A 23,694-nucleotide genomic window follows, 5' to 3' on the forward strand; every position below is an offset into this window, starting at 1 on the left:
TTCACGTTCATATTTCTTTTAATATTTTTTTTGGTTTTTAGTCTAACATTTTAAATAATGAGCTTTTATTTCCATCAGTTGGTTAAATAGTATGGAGCATTAAACTTCAAGACTGTAAATGGTAAATGGACTGGTGCTTAAATAGCGCCTATCTACTCAGGTTAAACACTCAAAAGGCTTTCTTACTGCGAGCCTTCATTCACCCAGTCACACACATTCATAAAGTGCTTTTATATGTCCATAAGCACCATTTTCTCTAACATTAACACCACTCCGATGGATGCAAAAGGGTAACGAAGGTTTCAGTACCTTGACACTTGAACTGGTGGTTTTATGCCAGAAAGTGATTTCTGTGTGTTTTTGTGTCTAAAATCGTTATTTAAGTTGGTAAATAGACTATAGTGAACTGGGTTTGTGAAAGGGTTACATATAAAATAAAGAAACTACCTATTTTGCAAGTGTCTTTATGAATCTGCGTTATTGTGTCTACATTATAATGAATCCCGACCTGTTTGGCCACAAGAACTATCTTTATAGAATTGTGATCTTGAAAATGACATTTTTAATGTCAATGAGACTTTGCATCCGGATAAATAAAAGCTATATAACAGTAACTCTGCCAAAAACTGAGTGCAGCTTATTTTAGCCTTTTAGTGACAGGAATATTCTTTCTGACTCAAAATGCCATGACATCATTCATGAGAGACATCTTTGACATATTTTCTTCTTTTTTTTTTTGGCAAATTATAGGCCAAGTTATTTATAATAGTTTAAATTTTTAAATAACTTTTTGGAAAATCCCTAAAATCCCTTATTGGTAATTGCTCTGTTTTCTGACCCTCTGATTCGTTGCTGACCCACACCTGAGCCACAGTTACCCTTGAAATTAACTGAAACCTGGACACTGGGTGACAAAAGGCACTAATGGGACAAACTGCATGTTTAATTGGGTGTCGATGTCAAACAGAAGAATACAGTGCTTAGGGTGAGCTTTTTATTAACACAGAGCATATTTCATGTTTCAAATGACCTAAAACAAGAAATTAATAATTAATATCAGCACAATGTTTGCCTAGCCACAGGTTAAAAAGAAACTCATGTGTACTCATGTTTTTATTCATTGCTAATCATCTTCTTTCAGCTATCTCCTCCTCTGTCCCACCAACCCTCTACATGCCCTCCTTCAATACATCATTTTCCTCTCTTCCTCTTCTCCTCCAGCCTGGCAGCTCCAGCTCCATCCTCCTTTGCCCTCTGAGCACATGTCCAAACCATCTCAGTCTTGCTTCTCTGATTTTGTTACCAGTCATAGTCCCTATATTTAAAAGTTCTTACTCTCACCTCAACACTCCTTTCCTTCTAACCTCCTACCACCCACCACCCCCACACCTTTGTCTTCACACAGCAATTCAAAGTCAGATTTAATGTGAGAAGCATTAACTACAAAATAGCAAGATATAAGGTTCACACACAGTCCGGGAAAAAAAAGTTGAACACACACAGAAACACACCACAGAGAAATCCAAAAGTAATACAAAAATGTACTTAGCATTGTTAAATATCATTATTATAGCTAATGAAACATTTATTACAAATGTAATAATTACAACTTCACAAAACATAATACCAACATATTAAGCACAGAGAAATAATATCACTTACCATGAAAATTATTCTAAATATCCATAATGGGGCAGACGTGTTCATCCAAGAAAAACAGTTATAACTGTGTACTGAAGTTTCTGTGTGAGGTACAGTTCAAACTTCTGTATCCTCAATTACGTTTGCTGTAGTTTACATCACAGGTGAGAGAAATGAGTGCACACTGATGAAATAAATACATGTGCGTTCTCAAGTAGATTATTAAAGTTAGGCCACTTTCACTGATTTCCAAACATGTACACACCCTACACAAACTAAAGGACTGATGTAAGGACTTAGGACCTCATTTAATTTATTCTTTGGCAGCAGAGTCAGCCGCTGCAAAATGATATTATCAAACATAAAAAGCATGATGAGAACGATTAAAGAAACCTTAGGGTTTGTTTGTTTCCCTATTAACCACTAGGGGGCACGCTTTATCAAGCTTTCACTGATTAAAAATCTGTACTTAAGGCATTCAGTAATTGGACTCTAGTGTAGTAGTTTGCATGTGAAAGGTCACCAGTTCGAGATCAGGAGGAGACACAAACTCCTTTGGAGCTGTGTCAGGAAGGATATTCACTGTAACACAAAAAAAGTCTACCAAATCCCATATGCAGAGCTGTCTTCTGGAGCAACACCTTTTGAATAAAGGAGCAGCTCTAATAAGTAAAAACCTAATTTGATTACAGGGTGAATGTTAAGTACACTTAAAAAAAAACATGTTAATAGAAAAAGACTGGCAAACAATTTCTGTAACTCTAAAACTTCCTGTTCAGGAAATGTGGCCCAAACACCACCCCGAACACACAGGTGATCACAAACAGCACCCAGAAGATGACAGCCAGGATCTGTACACAAAACAGCGTCTTCCTGCTCTGCTGTATGATCTCCTCTTCGCCCACCAGGCCAGGCGCTGTGCCATAAGGGGTTTCGGGGTGCATCTGCTGCACCCGCAGGCTGACGGTGGGTAAGATGATGAAGCGGGTGTCCCTGTTGCTGTTGCCCTCCATGGAGAGCACCACTCTCTGGGTGACTGTAGCCATCCGCGAGGTCACAGTCATGGGTAGGTGGAAGGCCCCGGGGGGCAGCCTGGACAGGATGCGGGAGTTGCAGGGTAAGGTGAGGGCATCCCCAGTTTCCAGTGGGGTCAGATGGCGGCAGAGAGGGCAAGGAACGGCTTGTGGGCTATGGGCGTCGGGGGGGCAGAGCTGGATCCTCTGGAGGCACTCAGTGCAAAAAACGTGGAGACACTCCAACATCCGGGGGCATTTGTTGTAGCAGTTGTACTCCTGGTAGCAGATGGGGCATTCCACATCCATGGGTTCCCCTGGACCGGAGCCACGGCTGGGCACGGAAGCAGCAGCAGGATCCCCCTTCTGCGGCACTGGGGCAACATGTCCTGACATGGTGTGGGAGCGGGTGGATGTAGAAGAACTGGCGAGAGGCAAGTCGGGGATGAGTTTTTAGCTAAAGATGTTAAACTCTGTAGAGAGAAAACAGGATCAACATAAACTTCATGTCGACTTTCCGTGAGATAGGAACATCAGGATCTGCTCTCCCAAAGATCCTTTGTTTCTTTAACTTTCATGAACAGATTCCACGGCCCATGAGTCATAGCAATCATCCGTTTAACTGTTCACACATCCACCATCCACCACCCCCTCACTTACTCACAATCACCTTTGCCCTTGAGTGCGTGCTAGATAGCACAGACACACACACAGTCAGAGAAAAATATACAAAATAGTCGGGAAAGGAAGTAATCAGTCACTCTAAGATTTCTCCATTTTTAGTGTGTGGGTGTTTGTCAGAGCACGTCGTCTTTTCCCAGCTCAGACTTGTTCCACTTCAGTCATTCAAAGCAGCTGATTTTTTTTTAATTAAGAAAACATAAGAAATGTTGGTATCAAAATTACTGTATTTGGAGGCACTTAGGGGAAGCGGTTTGTGTTGCTGTGCCAGAAGTCAGTATTTATTTACTGAGTGATGTCATACTGAACTAGGATTAACTCAGGGTGATGTAAGACCCAGCGTTTTTGTTGGGCTGGCTTTTACTGGCTTTCTTCTACTTTATGGAAGTGTAATTTTAAATCAACTAAGTGGATCTCTAACACAAAGACTCTTTTCAAAAGGTGTGTTGAATTGACACAGCAGCCCAGCATTTTAACACCGTGGCTGTGTTAGAGTCAAATAAAATGTTTATGGGAAGAAGACTTTTTGGGAAATGTTCTGCTTTGCTTTTCTGTCATTACTTAGATGTGAAGATTGATAAGGTTATCTGCAATGAGAGGCTGCTGCCAGAAGTCAAATTCAGGGAAACTGTTATGCTCATTTCCACAGTTTCTGATTCTTGGATTCTACTACAGTAGCTTTGCACAATTTATATTTTAAATAATGCTTTTTTTCTTATACTTAAGTGCAGCCCCATTGTTCATCCTGTGACAAAAACAACCCATTTTAGTGCCTCTCTCTTTAAGGCAACTTTCTTGTAATTGGTTGTTTGTAATAAACAGAAGGTTTGAACAGCATCTGCTGTAGATAGTTTTTTTAGACCTGCTGCTTCATCTTTTGCCCAGTTTCCTCAGATTTTTTGAGGACACACTGCACACCATGCTGAAATATGCAAAGCTTTGGGCTGATATTTCTTTGAGACTCACTTTGTTGGTAAAAACAGACCATTTTATGTCTGTCAAACTATCTTTGGCATTCTCATAGATTTAACTAAATAAATATATGTAACAGGTTGTATTAACAAAGTTTTTTTCCTAAGTTTTCTGTTATGTGTAGACACAAAAATCGTTCATCCCTCGAGTTAGATACGTTTTAGACTTGAGTGGTTCACAGGTGAGTGTTAAGTGGTTAATACAAAACCACTCCTCTGGAAATGGTCAGGTATAAGGACTGGACTGAACATGACCTTTGGAAATTGTGGAGAACTACTGCTCAAGTCAACTTTAAAAATTACAAGAACTCTGGCTCCTTGGAATCAAAATGTAAAGCAATCATGGCACAGTCAAGACTTTCCCACGGCACTGTATATACCATAAAAACGATACAAGGAAATACACAATACTTTACTTTAAGGCGTAAGACCTTTTGGTCAGACACACTTACAGTCGGTAACTGTCAGGGTCCTGGGTCGCTCACAGTTATGAATTATATTATTATTATTATTGTATGTATATTTGGTGTTGCCGTCCTTCTCCCTGTTTGTGTGTGTGTGTGTGTGTGTGTGTGTATATGTGTTTCGGCGGGCGCCTTCAGGCCTGGTGGGTGTGGCCCTGCTGACGGTCTGGCCGCACCCGAAGCCACACACCTGCTGCTGATCAAGCCTCGTCGGGGGAGCTACTTAGGAGAGTCTTGGAGCTCCCACCGACGCGGGATCATTGCTTGAGACTCCACGTTAGTCACCCAGTTGTGCTTGGTTTGTGTGTGTGTGTGTGTGTGTGTGTGTGTGTGTGTGTGTGTGTGTGTGTGTGTGTGTGTGTGTGTGTGTGTGTGTGTGTGTGTGTGTGTGTCCTGACGGCTGCTTCTATTGTGTCCCCAGGAGAGGGGTGGAGTGTCAGACAGCAGCCAGCACGGCGAGTGCTGAAACACGGGAGCGGAGAGCACAAACACTGGGAGAAGACACGACACGGGAGTCTGGGGAAAGCACGGGAATTTATTGTTGTTTAGTTTCATACACTGTAAATAAATGCACTGTTTACACACAGAGCACCGGGCCTGGGTCCTCCTTCCCTACACCCCCACGGTCTGCCAGCCAGACCGTGACAGTAACATTTGTTGATGTCATTTGATCTGTGATTTATGAAAGGAATCAGTAGAATTGTGTAGCTTTACTGGCGCTTTGCTTTTCTATATTTGTGTCTCGCACGGGACAATGACGAGGCAAGCCACACACACTCAATGGGGAACTGTTGCTTAGCACACAGGGTCCCCTTTGTATCGGTCCATGGCAACCTGAAAGCCTTTCTTCAATAAGTCATCAGCACATTCATGCAATGAGAACAGAAAGTCAACTTTTAGAGCCAAACTAAGCATTTTAGTGAATGAAAGCGACCTGTGGAAGACAGCTATGCATACTTAAGTGAACTCTTTTCTAGGCCAGCGGGCCTGCTGGGACTGTACACAGAGTAACTCGCAGCGCTCCATCATCACAAACGTAAAAGAGATCAGAGAGTCACTTACCCACTGCGCTCCGCTTCCCTCTCATCCAAGAAACCTTTGTTTCCCACCTACAACACCGGCGCCTTCTTCTTTACAGGCACACGCAGTTTCTCTCATGTTGGTACAGATCTGTTCTTGTTACGGTGCACATTAATCAGGCGAGTTTATAACGTCTGAGCTCAGCTGACTGGCAACCTTTTGTTTTCGCTCAGTCTCACCTGATTTTATCCGTCTGGTCCCCAGTGAGGCACCTGTGTGGCTTGCTGAGCAGTAATTAAACCCTCAGTGATGTAAAGGTAACCAGGACACAAAAGACAGAAAATGACAGATTGGTGTCTCTCGATCATGACTTGCACTACTCCGCTTGCGTATCATGTTATTATGCTTCCACACAGTCAGCATGTTGGGATTTTAAAATAGAAAGTACGGCTTAGGCTGAAGTTATTAAACATCCTTGCAGTTTATACATACACACACAGACAAATATATGTATGTATATATATATAAAACTATATAGTATATATATATATATATATATATATATATATATATATATATATATATATATATATATATATATATATATATATATATATTGAATCATTCAGTGGCCACCTCTCATGCTCTTCAAATGGAGAAACTGATCATCAGATCATAGAGGTTTCCTCACATACAGAGGAACTTTGGTATTGGTATGGAAGGTGTATAGTTTTTACACCTTTGTAATTAATACAGCGATATAAACATGTGAGATGCAGGCTCCATGCAAAGACCATCACTGGTTTTTAATTGACAGCTGGTTCCTTTCTCTTTAGCATTACTGAGATCCTGCTGACCAGCTCAGAAACCTGAAACAGCTCAGGTGGAGGGCTCAAGCTTTCTTTGACGTTCTTTGACGTTGGCCTAGTTTGTTTGTATCACACATGCTGTGTTTAAAGGTTGGTTGTGCAAGATTCAGAAAGCCCTTAAAATTATTGACACACGCCCTACTTCTCAAGTAGACATGAGCAAACCAGTTAGAGTCCATTTTGCCTTTATATCTGCCTGGTTGTAGATCAGGAGGTAGACCAGGCCTACCATTCAGAAGGTTGGTGGTTTGATCCCTGGCAGCTCCAGTTTACATGGCAGGTGTATGCCTAAATATATCGAGTCGCTGCGATGTGACCGACTAATTGGATATTTGCATCAGTGAGCATCACTCCTGGTTAGGTTTGTTGACTTGAAACATTAGTCGTAACATTTCAGTATAAGTTCTGTGTGTCTCTTATAGTGACTGTAGTTAAACTGGTGAAAAGTGGTTCATGTACATACACATTACAAAAAACCCAAACACCCCTTTTCTAAAACAAAAACAAAATACTTCACAGGATATGATCCCATTTTCCTTTGAGTATTAAGATTAAAGAGACCTGGTGCTTTACATAATTATACCCTGTACAGTAAGATCACTGCAGGGGGAAAAAGTGGGAAGGCGTAAAAAGAACAGAGAGAACAAAAGACTCTACAACTCACACAAGGAAACACACAAACAGAGAGAACAGGAGAGGTTCTGGGTTTGTGATTTTTGGCCGAGACTGTGGCACAGCGGAAATCACCATGAAAGGAGTTAGGGCTGGATTATCTGATAGGAGGAGTTTTATTTGGGGGATTACTGTGGAGAGGGAAGAGCCGACGTCACCCACGCATATACACACATACACAACCTCAGTGTTTGTGAAAGTGAAGTGTGTGTTTTAATGTAGTGTGTAGAGGCAGATGAGAAGGAAAAGCCTAGTCTGATATGTGAAAGACATTTCTCTGATCTCTGAAGATAACTTCCTGGGACTATTAGAAATGTCTACACAGAGCTTGACTTGTTGTATCTTGCCCTCCTGCCTGTCATGTACTGCACAGTGATAGAGGAGTGTGTGAGAGATAAGGAGCGATTCAGGAATGAAAACAAACTGTATGTTTAATGTGGATATTCTGTGTAGATACACACTTGTTACTGTGTTACTGTGTTACTGTAGCTGGGTGTGCGTGTCTGTGTGTTTTGGAACCACTTCTCATGGCGTCATTGTCAGCAGTATCGTTACATCACGTGGAGCTTGTGACTCATCGGCCGTGTTTAGTTGGGTCTGAAAGGTTAGGTTTCCGGCGGGACGTTCAAGCCCCGCCTCTCTCGGTGCAGTTTGAATAAAGCTGAAAGCTTGCCTTCTGACTCATTCAAACTTTAGGACGAAACGCCAGCATCAGAAAACGACATGTGCGCAGAGGAACTCGAGTGCGGGGTTTGTTACCAGACCTACAACGCGGGTCGGCGGTGTCCCCGGGAGCTCCAGTGCAAGCACAGCTTCTGCGAGAGCTGCCTCTTGGCCCTGTCCAGGCCCCTGGGACCCGGAGATGCGCATCTGGAGGCTGGCAGGTTGATCGTATGCCCGCTGTGCCGACACATCACAGCCATCTGCGATCATGGGAAGATCCGAGCCGAGCTGAGGGTGGACGAGAGCGCACTGGAGCGGCTGACGGCTGCGGGACTCCTCAACGAGCCCGAGGTGGACGATCAGGTTCAAGGCGACGAGGAGGAAGCGACAGCTCCCGAGACTCCAGGCGAGGAGAGCGAGTCTTCCGCGGGCACAGGAGGCGGGAGACTCCGGCGGTCTTTGAAGAAAGTTTGGCAGGCATTAAGCGGCAAGGGCCAGCAGAGGAGAGAAGGTAAGAGAAACCCTGATTGTGGTTTATGATACTTTCACTGGTAGATTTATCCTTGATTAAGTATCAGCGAAACCAGACTGTCAAAATATCATCTAAAAATCTCAAGTTTGTATCCATTTAGTGATTTTATTCTGAAATCTTAAGGAAAAAAACTTCACATGAATAATCCAACTGCTATAGGAACTAAAAGGAAAATAATAGCCAACTTTTATTTGAAGTAAATGATTAGTGCTGTAAAGAGATGCAAACTAAGTCACACTATAGTTTGGTTTGATCACACTTTCTTCGGTACCTTTTGTAAGAACTGGCATGTGTATCTATTCAATAACAACATTCTTTAACTTTAGGGAGGTTTCCTTAAAAAGATGATCTAAACCTCAGTGCAACAGTTACATCATCTTATTAGCTCCTGTAGTTTCCAGCACATCACATTGAATTAAGTTGTTCATTATTTTCTAATGCGCTCTCTCTTTCTTTCAGAAGACTGTATGACCAGTGAAGACCTGAGGGCCCTCACCATGATGTCCTGCCACATGTTTTGAGCAGCCCCTTATGGCCCCAGAGTAATGCAGTATGAGTGACGAATCATCTTAAAATGGACTTGATGGCGATGATGATAAAGCCATGTGGACACTGTGAATGTTTTGATTCCTTGTTTGGCCGCTGTGTAGCTTTTGCCCTCAAATGAGAGAGAAAATGTAGAAAACTGTGATGCCAAAGCAGCCTTTTCAGCCCCACTTATGTACAGATGCAACTGTTTTGATATTTATTGGGATTTTTTTGTTTGTTTTTATGAAAGTATTTAATATTTAAAAAAATAAACACATTTTTTTAAAACACAGTTTGAAGCTTTCTGTGGATTTTTAGTGATTTGCTTTTTGATAAAAAACAAAACAAACAAAGTTTGAATTTATTATTGTCATAATTAAAAGCTGATAAGTAAATTGAAGGTGAAATGCACGGCCTTTCAAAGGAAAAAGGAGTGTAGACAAAAAAGTAAAGTTAATGTTTTACATAAAATTCACTGAAGTCAGTAAAACAACAAATAGCCCTTTGCTCATAGCTCCAGGAAGTTGGTCACCTGAGGCCAGGTGAACTGTATTGCCTCCAATCAGACTGACAAGCACCAGCAGAGCTGCAAGATCCCCTACATGGTTCAAGTAAAAGATACCAACGGCGCTGCTGCAACTTTTACTAGTCGTATAAACCTGGAAAAAAGTTGCTGATCATGTTCGGCAACTTTGCTCCTCACCCGAGGTAAATGGTACACAGTATTTTGTGGGGGGTTTTGCACATGCAGATAAAACATCTGAAAAGCACTAGGAATTATTTGTGACAACAGCTATCTATCTACATTTGGGTGTATTTTTATCTCTCCAGAGTCCTTGTGTTTGTGCCGATCTGTGCAGCCATCGTGCTGTTTATTGTGTGCCCAGATTCTGCGAGAGGTGAGCCCAAGCATGCTCATCCTAATGGCTGTTGTGCAGTGTTGCCAACTTAGCGACTTTGTCGCTATATTTAGCGAGTTTTCAGACCCCCTAAAAAAAGACGTGAAAGCGCGTATCGCTTTTACTCTCAACAAGCAGCGGGTGCTGTAACGCAGTCAGTTCTTCTTTTACTCTTATGCTGTTTTGTGGATCAGGTTTAAAACTACTTATAAACACACACACACAAAGTAACTCCACCAGAGTGCCTATTTCGGGTCACTTTTGCCGGTCCAAGCCCGGGTAAAGGAGCAGGGTTGGAATTGTGACATTACAAAAAACAATAATTGCTAAAAGAAATTTAATTTGTAGTTCTAAATAAATTCTAAATGCATTTGGGACGTTTTTTGCTCACTTTATGTCTCATCCACGATGTTATTTCTCTCTCCAGCAGCGTAGGTTGCAATTACATTAGCATGACCAATTATGCAAATTAGGTGATGACGTCATTTGGCGACTTCTAGCGACTTTTAGGACAACCAATAGCGATTTTCCTTACTGAGGAGTTGGCAACACTGCTGTTGTGGGGTGTTGGTGTGCACGTGTTAGCTGGAGAGTCATAGTATTTATTTCAACAAAGCTGATGGTGTTAATGATGGCAGAACTCACTTTTATCAGGCATGTCAGGGATGTCACAAACAGTTTCCAGGTCATTTAGATAAGGATCTTATTTTAATAAGATCAATTTCATTCCATTTTTTAAATTTATAAAGTATCAACAACAACTGTCCCCTCAAGTCACTCCTGCAATAATAGAGAGAAGATTGTTGGGGTTTTCAGGCGGGGGGGGGGGGGGGGGGCAGCCATCTGGCGTGAGGGAAGAAATGTAGTGAGGATCCTTGCCAATCTACTTCACCATGGCTTTCCTTGCTAGCATTAAAAGAGAGGGTAGGATATCATCAGCATACAATAAAACTTTGTTGTTTTGTACCAGTTGTAATTCCTTGAATATCTGGGTGTTTGCCTGATTGCCAGTGCTAAGAGCTCTATAGCAAGAGCAAGCGAAAAGACAGAGGCCTATTTTCAGAGTCCATTGAAACAACACCACCCATTATTTTATTGTTTAACATTAAAAAAAAATTGAAGTCTACTTATCAAATTTTAACAGTGTAATGAGGGGGGCAAAGCCTGAAACTGAGAATCTACAGCAGCCTGAAACCAGAGCTTCCAAAGGGATTACTTGTAGATACAATGACCTCATTATGTGAAACTTTGGCAATCATCAGACCTCTTTCAAGAAGACATAACACGGGCTTTAAACCTGCTAGAGTTATCAGTCATCCAATTGCCAGGCTATATGATATGTAAAATATTTTAGTTTATAATTTGCTATCTGTTTTCACTTTCAGCCAGTTACACAGCAACTCAGAAGCACAATGGAGCGACGTACAATGCCTGGAGACAACGTTACACTCCGTATAGCCAACATCGTCCCGCCTCTACTGGTCTGCTGTCAACAGAAACTGGACTTCACACTGGAACTGATGACGGAACTGAGACGAGTGGAAATTATAGAGGGACTCCGTCAATCATTGATCTGCAATCAAAACCTTTACAGGTTACACAAGGTATTTACAGTGACGGTCAAAACAGCCCACCAAGCAGGCAGTCTCGAGTGAGAATAATAAAAGTGCAGAGAGGCCATAGAACAGATGGAGCGAGGCCGGCAAGCAGCTTTTTAACGAGCAGATCCTCTCCCCAGCACGGAGGGCAAAGCGCAGAGAGATGGAGGTCCAAAGAGAATGACCCCACGCTCACTCAGAAAGAAGCCCTAATTGGAAATTTTCATGATTCCCACTCAATGATTATTAGAAAACCACCTACAGAAAAAGCTGGCAGTCACCAAAGCTTGAGTTTTTCAGAAATGTGGGACCTGAAATATATTCCAAAACCTTACAGCAGAGGACAAGTTGCAAAGACTGATTCTTCAAGGACGGATGAAGATAAATCTCCTGGAAACCCATTTTCCTTTTCTCTTTCTTCATCCCAGACGAGTGGTTATTGGGAAACTCCAAGGAGGCGTTACAGTGACTATAAAGAGACAAATGAATCTCCAGCAGTTGGGGCACAGAGTACATGGAGTGGGAGTCAATCAAGCAATTTTCTCAGCTCTACAAGTCATCTGGCTCCTCACGCAACATCAATCAGCAATGGCTCAAACACCCCCGTTGTTAACACAAACCCAAGCGCTGAAAAACTGACATCATCCATCACAGATTCCCCCCATGGGCGAGACTCAATGAGCAACGGTCTGACACAAAGACACAAAAAGATGCAAGCGTATCTTTTCAAGGGCCCTGAGACCTCAGTTAATAGAGTTGTGGGAGATGGACGAGAGGCTTTAAGTGGACAAAGCAATGCTGTCATTACGTCAGATAATCAAAGGCCCTCTGATGTACCTGCTGCCAGCAGATTTGGATCCAGGTATTATAACACAAAAGATACAACCAAGCAAATTACTTCCAATCTGCCATATCATCATACTAGTGCGGCTCAGAATGATGAACAGATGCACAAAGATTTAAAAAGACCCATCTCCAGTTTTGTTCTTCCTCCTCACATCACAGAACAATCTTCCGATCTCCATCTTGCTCCAGTAAAAATGAAGAATACGGCAAGTTTTTCCCCTTCACCTCACATTTATTCCACACACAGGTATGCCACCAGAAGTGAGGAAGCTCTTTCAGTCAGCAAAGTCAATGCAACTACAAGAGACTTGGTGCAAATCCAAAAACCAGGAGGGGGCACACAAAGTATCTTTGGCTTCAACGAGTTTAAAAATCCTGTGTGGCAAGTTGTAAAGAAGCCACCCACTCTCACCTTTAAAGAACAGCCAAACTCCAAACAGTACAGCTTTGAGAACATGAAGCATTATAAGTTTAAAATGTCAAATTTTTACCCTGCTCTGCTCCCAAGGTACAGTTTTGGCCAAAGAGGAGGATCTGCTACTACTACAATACCACCGGTAATGTGGGAGAAAAACCCTGTAGTTTATTCTTCACCTTCACCCAGCACCTTAATCCCAGTCACAACACCCACGCTGTTTGTATCAGGGTTTATGCAAGTAATGACACCTAAAAGTGACCCTGGTGAGGACAGAAACCTCAACTACAGACAATTCAGAACCTACAAAATAACAAAAGCTCCAAAAAGATCAGACTCTCGACCACTCGAGGGAGCCAAACCTTCAGTTCAAGGACCGGACAAATCTGCCAGACTCCAGCAGGATCTTGATGGTATTAAAGTCGGAAGTCGACAGACCTCAGAACCGAGAAGCTTCAGAATTTCCAATCAAACTGAGCCAGACAGCAGCAATACATCAACACGGACTCCAAAGGGGTTGAGCAGTGTTGACCTTAAACCACATTTAAAGACAGCAGAGGATTCTGTATTAGTCTTACCTGGTAAAAACAGCAGCAGACCCTACACTTTCTGGAGATTCAAGTCTGTAAAAAACACGACAGCACAGGCTCGCAACAAAATATGGTGGCCATACCCGGTGAAAGATCCAGCATCAGCATCTTACATAGTCTCCTCAGCTTATTTGAGGTCAGCAGGGCACCTCACATTTGCATCAAAGCAAAAATCAGAGCTAAGGACACCCAACCAAAGCAAACCTGCTGAGATGAAGGCAACCCTGCTCCACACCTCCACCAGCCGCTCCGTGAGAGCCAAACACGTGAAGGCAAGACACAGAAACACCAAAAAGCTTGGCGATTCTACATTCACCAATCACACTGTGGCCATAGTCAGGCTGCCCAAGCGCCCCGCCGAAGTTAAAGCCGTCACTTACACCGATGTTCTTGGAAGTGCTTCATTCAGTGGTGTCATGGAAACAACAGAATCTCCTGACAGGCCAACTGATATGGATCATTTTCCAAACGTGACAGCTACGACCGAGCAAAAGAAAGAGATGAACCGTTCGAATTTAAACTCTGATGATGATGATTACAGTGGAAAAAACATGACCAAGAGCTCTGAGGAAAATACTGATAATGAGATGGGAGATTTCAGCAGCACAGAGAAAAACAAGGGGGATAAAAGCAAAAAAGCCGATTATGAACGGAAAAAAACAGATTTTTTCCAGATAATGAGGAAAGCAGTGGCTCTGAAGTTTTATCAACTGCAGTAGGAAGTCAGGCATTTACAAAAGATTTGGAAGAGATGGAGTACCTACGAATTTCTACTGAAAATGTTTCCTTTAAGTCAGTGAACCTGCCTCACCCAATAAAAAAACAATAAAAATGCTGGAACAGTTCCAATAAAAGCTGGAAACGTACACGTGACTGTGTTTTTGTGCCAACAAACATTTCTAAACAACACGACTGAGCTGATGGATATACTATTACAAGGGCTGAGCTATAAATGGCTGATTAAACCGTGTTTACATTCAAGGGTACTTTTGTTAGTGAAGTTTATCGCTCCTGATACCAGCTTTAAACAGTGACAGTCTGTTTCCTTTTGTTTACATTCTTCGCGCCTGCTGAAGATTTAAACTGGATTTATGCGTGCAACGGGCTGATCGGTCTTCTCACCTTGGAAATGGAGCATAAAGAGCCAATTGACTAAAATGTGCAGATGTTTAAATGCTAGATTTGCGAAGAGCAGCTGTGCAAATCTTTGTCTGCTGGCAGAAAGAGCATCGGTGAGATGAGCAGTTCTGTTTGTTGTCTGTATATCTGCTGTGATGCTCCTCTGTATGTGCTGCACCATTCCATCTCTGCTCATAGTCCTTAGTCCTCCTTCATGAATGTTCTTTCTTACCATTAGAATTTTCAGGAAGTTGTTCGTAACTATGCATCTTGAAATAAGTAGATGGGCAGTTGTATATGTATTAAAAATTACTATACAAATTAAAAGGCTCATAATTTACTTTTGTTTGTTTTGTTGTAATTTACTTTGTTTTATGTTATAAGTGCCCAGCAACAAAGAGGACTAACTGGACAGTGATCTGCAGAGTTTTAAGGATAAACACTATAAAGACCCTTAATAGTAATGTAACTAATAGTAGATGTAATATTAGGATGACAACAGAAAATACACTTATTTAGCTTCAAAAATGTGAAATATGCACCATCATTGCAACCAGAAACTGTCTTCCCTCTGAAAACACCTCAGTGTCTAATTACATAAAAGGTCTCCGTAGTTTGGTGAAATTATGAGATCTCATGAGAATATTTCAAACATCTGTCCTCACCTTTTCATGTAGTGAGTTGGTGGTATTGAGAATCCTGGTAATTATTATAATTAGGCTAGCATGTCCAATACTTTAAAAGCCTGGGACTTTACTAAAGTTGCAAAAAGCACAAGGCCTAGGAAACGTGAAAGATTAAGTAGCCTTCATAGTTGAAGCTAACAAAGTATTCTTTGTTTCTAAATATAACCAATTAGCTTTTCTTCCTAGGCTAAGTAAGCCCAGTGCCAGCTAACAAAGTAGGTTTTGTGGCTAAACCTGACTTGTAGGCTCCAAGACTAATGTGTAAGATTTTCCCATACACACCCACTTTGTTAGCTTTAGGAAGAAGAACCGCTTAGCCAAAGAACAAAAGCTAATTGGTCAGGTTTAGCTAACAAAAGCTCAATTTGACCAATTAGTCTTTAACCTAAAACCAGTTAGCTTTGATACTTAATGCTAACAAAGCAGGTTTAAGTATAAAGCTAGAAATACTTTTTGGCTTAAAATGTTCTAAATAGTATTTTAGCTCCTCCAGCAAAGGATGGATGAGCTCATCCCATAGCCCCAAGAATCACTGCTGCAAATGATGATCACGTAATGTATCAAGCTCACATTTGTCTTTTACAAGAACTTTTGTTTTTTCCACTGCATAACCTTCATGCACACTACTTACAACTTCACCATAGTTCTTGCTCCTGATGTACTGAAAAGCATATTCAGTTCAAACCATTCAGCAAAGTCTTGATGATGATACATTTTACACAAAATGATGAAGAAATACCAAATGATGAGGTAGTTTGAAATATTGCATTGGTATCCATGTTACCACTTGGATCCTGCAGTGGTTGGCACAATTTTCCCAAGGGACCACATGGGGAACTGTTGGATGACCCAACCAATGAGCTAAACCTCTGCTCAATATGAATTTAATCTCTGTATTATAAACAGTTACTGATAATAGTAATTGCAACAATCAGGCCCTAATGGTAGCTCTTTGGGAAAATGTATTGCCCACCGCTGTTAAATGTTCATGATCATAGATGGAGTGATCCTATTGGTTGACCCCCACATCAGGAAGCTGTGGTTTGGGCCTTCCTATTACTGTTATGCCAACATCAGTAATATGATCAGTGAAATCACATATTTTCATGCTTTTTATGGCCATGATTACCACTGACCATGCACTCATAATCCTCCTGAACTCAAACACATTCATTTAGAGTTGAATGAGATTCATTTGTCCTGAATATGAATGTTCGTGAGCTTCCCTGACTTCTCAGTGGATTGTAATTTTCACTAGCTTGTCCAATACAGTCAGCCAAGAAAAGACAAGAAAACTTATCACTTTCTTTGTGCACTTCACACATTACCAATAACCTGTGAATTGTGACGACATGTGACCCATTACATTTCTGCCTGGTTACTAAAGCTAATAAAGCCATCTTTGTGCCTACAGTTAAACTGATAGGTGTAATGCATGAGGTGCAGGAGTTTAGCATTCACCCAGATCCTACTGGATTGCAGTATGCTGATGTTGCAATATTTATTATCCACATTATGAATGATGCCAAAAGCATGCTGCTCTAGTTTAAATAATAAAGAAAAAATAGACTGTTCAGAAAAGCTCTGTAGTCTGTTCCTGGTATTACTGATGTTTAACATATTTTCCTAATGCTGCATCAGCTCTCCTGCGTTTCTGTTCTTTGTTTCAGTATTGTTTAAACCAGTAATTTGCGATGACTAGCAGAGTGCTTTACTGGAATTCTGGATGATCTGGAAAACTCAGCGTGCTGGGAATGTATGATAACGCAGCCTTTTCACTGAATTACTTTAGCTCTGACCGAGAAGACGTGAAATGTGGCTTTTTGAGCGCTGGTTTTGAGTCGTTTGGCAAATGATTTGCATTCTATAATGTCAAATAGAAAGAGGGAAAACAGAGCAAGGTCATTGTTGAGGCTTTTTATAAATGGATTGTATTCCTTGTGTCCTCACGTCCATGCAGGCAGTGGCTGTTCAGCGTGCTGACACAGATTTTCCATCTCCTGTTTTTGAGCTTACATTCACGCTTTCAGCATGCCGGTCTCTGAGATGGAAAAACTTGATCCTCCTTTGCACAAGCGGGGCTTCTTTGAACTCCATCAACCGATCTCATAAGTTTACACAGAGTAATTCATTAAAACACTCCATTATTTACCCTATTTGTCTCGAATTAAACCGTAAAGGAAATGCAAATGTAGTATAAATTTGTTAGTTTCAATCACAAGGATGTAGTCATCACTCTGTTGCTACTCTTCTGTGTCTTGTCAGTTTTAGCTGAATTTACGGATAGCACACACTGAGTGACCTGATCTGGTTTTGCAGCAAGAGCACAGATGTTCCACTAGATGGCGTGGCTCATCCACTGTATTATCTAATGTGATAAAGTCAAGAGGCTTTGCACTTCTCATCCTGGGGGTCTGCTGTTGGCCCACTTCATGACTTTTAAGTAAAATGAATTCACAAAGATCAATTTTCTATCATCATTGCCACAGATAGTAATCGTTTTAAATCCATTCCTTTCCTTTATCAATCAGACAATCGAGTGTTCAGTTTTCGGGGACGCTGGGCCCACACTAAACCCAGATCACAGCTCCTCACAAGTCCATTCACACCTGACCCTTCACCTTCTCTCAGTACTCCACTTAAATTCCAGTTCTACACTTGTCCTCCATCTACACCCTGGAAGAGGCCCCAAAGCCATGAGAAAGTGGGAAGGTTTTTTTTTTTTTTTTGGAGGGGACCTGCCAGTCAACGTTAAACACATTGTATATTGGATTAACACCCCCCTCCAACTCTCTACCAATACCCGTGGAAAGTGGGACTGTCCACTTTCCCATAGAGGTATTAAGGTGATATGATGTTTGATGTTATGAGGTTTCCATGTGCTGGCATGTAAAGGCGTGGGCCTGCCGGCTCCTTCAAAGTCACCCTCTTTCTGTGCTGCCTTTTGTGTTAGCTGAGTGTTGTGTGTCGAGTTCACACAATTCCAAGTTTCTATGCTCGCCTAAAATATTCTCTATCAGTGTGTGTGTGTGTGTGTGTGTGTGTGTGTGTGTGTGTGTTGTTTTCTTGCAAAGGCTGGCCCTCCCTCCCACTTCTACTGTGAGGGGAATTCTGTACCATGTGTCTGTGGTTTTCAGGGAGCTTTCAAAGAAAATAAAGCACTGAGGCCTTGCAGCCCCTCCTTACTTCCCTCCTCCTTTCTTCTTCTTCCCCTCGTTTCCCCTCACTCACTCACTCCATGTGGCACTTATTGTTTTTTACAGTTTCCACCTCCCCATTTTTAGTCCAGCCAGCCAGCTCCTGAGTGACAGAGCTAATTTCATACGCATCCTATAACCCAGACAAATCCATAATCACAGCAAACAGTCTCTCACGAGTCGGCTGAGAGGGAGAGTGAGAGCTGGGTGGTGTCTGGAGTAGGAAGGGGAGGGAGGGAAAGACAGAGAAAGGCTTTTTGTTTGGCTATGTACACTATGTGAAAGAGGGGGCGGTGAGGAAAAGGAACTGGAAATACATTAGAAAATGGTTGCGTGGGCTGTGGTGTTTGTGGCTCAGATGGCTTCAGATGTCATGTAGTGGATGGACCCACACACATGGATACCATGACTGTGTGTAAACTTACTTTACTGAGTCTGCAGTGATTAACTTTGCCCTAAGGCTCATATATACATGGAGAAAAATAAAGGAAAGTTGTAAGATTAAGAGAAGCATCTTGCAGTAGTTTCTGGCTGTAGTCAAAGGTTTTATTGGCTTATTTATGGTTTAATGTGGCTAACTGTAAGGGGGGAATAAGGAAAAAAGAGCATAGCTGTTTCTAACCTCTCATGAACAGTGCTTTCTTAGTCAAGCTTTCTTGTCATATCCTTAAGTAGTGTTCAGGAATAGTTCTAAAGGCGTTTTGAAGGACATTCAAAGCTCTTCTTCGGATGTTTCTGCCTTTTGTTCTGTTCTCTATCGTGCTGATCCCACACTGCTTCAATAATATTGAGGTATATTTTGGGATATTTTGGGATCACTGTCGTGCTGAAAAATTAGGCTGAACCCAAAATTTCAAACTTGGACTCATCACTTCCTGTTGCCATTTATTGTCAGTCCAGTTCCTGTGTAATCTGGCATACCTTCACCTTTTCTCTGTTTCCCTTCTGCAAGAATGAGAGCCTGAACAGATCAACAGAGGAGCAAGACGAATATCTCAGGTCCCGTTTCAGGTCATGCTGTTTTTCTTTTTTTCCTATTTCTTAAGGAAGCGCTTCCCCCCCCCCCCCCCCCCCCCCCCTATTTCCTATTTCTGATACATTTGGACAGATTCAATAAAAGAAGTTGGAGCAAATTGGATGGAAAATGAGTGAAAAAGCAGCCAATGTCCAAAGAAAAACAACATTGGAAAGAATTTCAGAAAAGCCTTCAGATGTTTTGCTTGAGAGCACTTTAAAAAAACCACATAAAAATCTGCCTCCTTGGAAGCAGAATATAAAGAAACGAGGGATGGCTCAAGACTTTTGCACAGTACTGCAATAGAATAAGTGTGAATAATGTTGAGGAAGCACTCTTGAAGCATGGAGTAGTGCCCACATCACCGTTCCCACATGTGCTTCGGGAACAAAAGCTTCATCCATGCCCTACATTCATCGAGCTTCCTGTGGACCGCACCATGGAGGAAGTCATAAAGACCGGAAGACTTCCTGTATTGTTGCCAGCATTTAGCGGTACAAAGTGTACATGATGTGCAAGCCCAGAGACTAGTGATGTAAACCTATAAAAATAGATCGCTTAGCCTCATCAAAGGGCCCAAGACGTACATCTGATGGGAGATTTATGCATCTGTTTTCTTTCCACAGCTTTAAGACCTGTTTTTACTGCGCTCAGCAGATGTGTTGATGCTTTAAAGCAGACTGGAAATCAAGCTATTTTAGGAAATCATTTTCACACACACACTCGATGGAGCTTTTAGTATTCTTTCGTATATTGAACATCAGATTTCATACCATTCCTTGATTCATTATAACACTAACTACAACAGCCTTGATTTTACAGAAACAGACTGTAGTCTAGTACATCATGCAAGCACTCTTTGCTTGCATGCTTAGTGCATGGGATCATTAATGTGCAGTTACATCATTTTTGAGGACTTAAACTGAAGGAATTGTTAACCTGCAACAAACTGAAGTTTCCAAATCCTAGCTTCAATAAAACTGAGCATACACTATATTGCCAAAAGTATTTGCTTGTCCCTCACCCCTTCACGCTCATCATATGAACTTGAGTGACTTCCTGTTTTTAGTCCATAGGGTTTAATATTATGTTGGCCTGGAGGAATGTTTATGGAAATTTTTGATCGTTCTCCCAGAAACGCATTTGTGAGGTCAGATACTGATGTTGGATGAGAAGGTCTGGCTCACAGTTTCTGCTCTAATTCAAACCAAAGATGTTCTGTCAGGATGAGGTCAGGACTCTGTGCAGGCCACTCAATGTCTTCCACACCAAAGTGCTTGTCCATGCCATTATGGTCCTTTCTTTGGTGCACTGATGTGCATCCATTTTGGAACAAGAAGAGTCCATCCCCAATCTGCTGGATTACCAAATAGAGAAGCATGATTCGTCACTGTAAACAACACGTCTCTACTGCTGTAGAGTCCAGTGGTGGCGTACTTTACGCCACTGCATCCGACACTTTGCGTTGCACTTGGTGATGTAATGCTTGGATGCAGCTGCTCGGCCATGGAAACCCATTCCATGAAGCTGTGCACACTTGGCACCGCTGACCCCACTCTTCGATTTTACGTGACGTACCACTTCATGGCTGAGTTGCTGTGGTTCCCAATCACTCCCGCTTTGTAATAATACCACTAGCAGTGAATACTTATGGCAATATAGTGCATATTGAGGTTCAAAATAGACTCTTGCACTCAAAAATTGCACCATTAAGTAGCGTTTTTTTCCCTCTGTGGTGTCGATCATATCTGCTATCACTGTGGAAGCTCACTGTACTCTGTGAAAAATCTGACACCACTGGGAACTCCAAACATAGAGCTCATGCACATAGGGACTCCTGTGGTCATTTAACTGAATTTGTTCACACGATACTCTGCAGGTATTCCTAATGTTTATACAAGCAGGGTTATAGAGTGTATTTGTGCCGCTGTGTACCTGCAGGTGCATGTAGGTGTGTTTGTGTAACTGCAACACAGATACAGTATGATGAACACATACAATGACGAGATTATTGGCAGTCAGACACATCAGGTCCACCCGCTGGCTCATGGCCAGCGCACCTCCCTATGACTGAACTTTGTGTCCTCTCCCTTTGGCTCCCATCCACCATCCGTCTTCTGCTCTCTTTCAGTCGTTTGTCTTCGCCAGGGATGCTGTCACCGTAGCCGAGCCTGGCATCATCGCTGGCTGTCGCCACTACTACCAGATGGCCGCTGTGTCCATTCTCTCCTTATGATGCTCTGCATTTCCGCCTTGTCTTATTTAACTGTAGTGAGATTAATCTGAATGAGTTTATCTGCTGTGAGGGCCTCAGAGTGCATCACAAAGATGGTTTACTTCTTCATTTTTATTTCACTGATTGTGGATTTCTATAGAAACAGGGACATTCTTTGTGACAGTGTTTAAGGTCACTCAGTAAATCAGGAGCATTGCTTGCCTAAGCACTGAATAGGACCAGAGAAATGACTGAAACTATAATGTACTAGACTATTTTGGTAAATGTCGCATTTCTGTTGTGTTTCGGCCTTTCAGGCCACACTACAGAAGGAGCTTCTAAAAGTGTCCTTCCAGGGTCAAGATGATCTGCATTTAAATGTGGACAAGGAAAACATCCTAGCATGCACCTTTATCTACTTTTCTGATGTGACTGTACACCGTTTTGTTATTAGTTGGCTTTTTATGGGCCAACATTTCTAAATAGTTATGTTCATAGCGCTACCTGTTGTTTTGGCATGCTCTTGACAGCAATTCTTTTTAAAGATTAAAATTTTCTGACCCCCACTCACACAGCTCAGCTCAGTGTCTTGTTTATTGCATCCAAAAATGAGGCTACGGCATGTTCACGGATCGAGCCCGAATCAGTGCTCAGCATTTAGCAAATCACAAATGCACAAACAGTTGGAGCACAGATTACAAGTTTTACAGTTTTACCACTTTTGTCCTGCACTTCCATCATCTCGGATGGTTAAGTCAGGGTTAGCGGGGTTGCCTCAACTTTCCGATTTGGAAATCTGACTTGATGGGATGTTCTGGTGGAATAGGCTGACTCAGAAGTTGAGATTTCTGATTTTTGAGTATATAAGGTGTAAAAAATTAGTCATGCCCCTACAGCTACCTGTTAAAATTCCCAATTTTACAGCACAAATATATGGAAGCTAGTTTACGCCACAGATTTTTCCTCTTTTTTTCCATCCATAAGTCAGAATTACTTAAATTTATTAAGTAAAATTTTGAGGTACAAACTTCAAGAATTAATTTAAAAATAAATTAAAAATTCAGTTGAGGACGCGAAGTTCTGCTTCACATAACTAAACGCCCCCTTCATAATGATATAGGGAATGCACTTGACTAATTCAAGTCACTGAACCACACTTCTTGGTCTGGCCTGTGCCTTCTGTTAGCATTTTAAAAGCATTAACTTTTTTTTTTTTCCTTTTTAATCAAACAGACCAACCAGTTCATCCATGTTCGCACTTTCTTACCATTCATTTTGTAAATATGTGTGTATGCACTGAACACATCTTGTTTATGGATTCATTATCCTGGCTCCACCTTGTGTAAATTTGTGTATGGGTGTCAAATGTTAGGCCTCGAGGCCAGAATCAGGCCGGCATGCTGGATGAAAAAAATATGAAGGAGGGCATAAATTTGGGACTTTTAACTGTATTTTTACATTTTTAAATGGCCTGTATTCGTATAGCGCTTTACTTAGTCCCTAAGGACCCCAAAGCGCTTTACACTACATTCAGTCATTCACCCACTGGTGATGGCAAGCTACAGCCACCCTGGGGCGCACTGACAGAGGCGAGGCTGCCGGACACTGGCGCCACCGGGCCCTCTGACCACCACCAGTAGGCAACGGGTGAAGTGTCTTGCCAAGCACACAACGACCAAGACTGTCCGAGCCGGGGCGGGGCTCGAACCGGCAACCTTCCGATTACAAGATGAACTGCCAACTCTTGAGCCACGATCGCCCATTTTTACAGCTTTTCTTGCTAATAACGCACACAAACACACACACACACCATTTATACTACACTAAAGTAGTCAATGATTGGTTTGTTTGTTTTACTACTATAGAAATTTGGGCAAAAAATAAAAAAATTTCATCAATCAACAAAAATTTAAAAATCAGCTAACAGAACTTTCTTTGTAGTTTTACACATGCATTATGTAGAAAAACTGTTGAAACTGCACTTCTTTGTCTTATATTAAAATATCTCTGATATTAAACGTGTAATCAAACAATTTTAGCTCTTCATAATCAAACACCGA

At 41.8% G+C, this 23,694-nt stretch overlaps 3 protein-coding genes across 5 annotated transcripts; 2 read left to right on the top strand and 1 right to left on the bottom strand.

Moving 5' to 3' along the window:
- Positions 1–809: 809 nt before the first annotated feature.
- LOC146521914 (E3 ubiquitin-protein ligase RNF182) lies at positions 810–6,287 on the bottom strand. Its single transcript, XM_085149550.1, has 2 exons — positions 5,833–6,287; positions 810–3,127 (listed from the first exon to the last, which is right to left on the bottom strand). The coding sequence occupies exon 2, from the start codon at positions 3,048–3,050 to the stop codon at positions 2,403–2,405; it is 648 nt and encodes a 215-aa protein (XP_085005676.1). The 5' UTR covers positions 3,051–3,127; positions 5,833–6,287; the 3' UTR covers positions 810–2,402.
- Positions 6,288–7,986: 1,699 nt separating this feature from the next.
- Positions 7,987–9,306, top strand: LOC146521915 (RING finger protein 227). 2 transcript variants are annotated; one of them, XM_085147715.1, is made up of 2 exons: positions 7,987–8,505; positions 8,989–9,306. In XM_085147715.1, exons 1-2 carry the CDS (start codon positions 8,055–8,057, stop codon positions 9,045–9,047), a joined length of 510 nt encoding a protein of 169 aa, XP_085003841.1. In that variant the 5' UTR covers positions 7,987–8,054; the 3' UTR covers positions 9,048–9,306. The 2 variants fall into 2 exon arrangements, with proteins under 2 accessions (XP_085003841.1, XP_085003836.1); XM_085147710.1 differs by having other exon boundaries at positions 7,999–8,505; positions 8,986–9,294.
- Positions 9,307–9,419: 113 nt separating this feature from the next.
- LOC146521916 (uncharacterized) lies at positions 9,420–14,702 on the top strand. 2 transcript variants are annotated; one of them, XM_085147698.1, is made up of 4 exons: positions 9,420–9,762; positions 9,886–9,953; positions 11,339–11,557; positions 11,980–12,138. In XM_085147698.1, exons 1-4 carry the CDS (start codon positions 9,734–9,736, stop codon positions 12,018–12,020), a joined length of 357 nt encoding a protein of 118 aa, XP_085003824.1. In that variant the 5' UTR covers positions 9,420–9,733; the 3' UTR covers positions 12,021–12,138. The 2 variants fall into 2 exon arrangements, with proteins under 2 accessions (XP_085003824.1, XP_085003817.1); XM_085147691.1 differs by having other exon boundaries at positions 9,423–9,762; positions 11,339–14,702.
- The last annotated feature ends 8,992 nt before the right edge of the window (positions 14,703–23,694 follow it).

Source organism: Neolamprologus multifasciatus, chromosome 3 (genome assembly GCF_963576455.1).
Source record: "Neolamprologus multifasciatus chromosome 3, fNeoMul1.2, whole genome shotgun sequence".
Lineage (NCBI taxonomy): Eukaryota > Metazoa > Chordata > Actinopteri > Cichliformes > Cichlidae > Neolamprologus > Neolamprologus multifasciatus.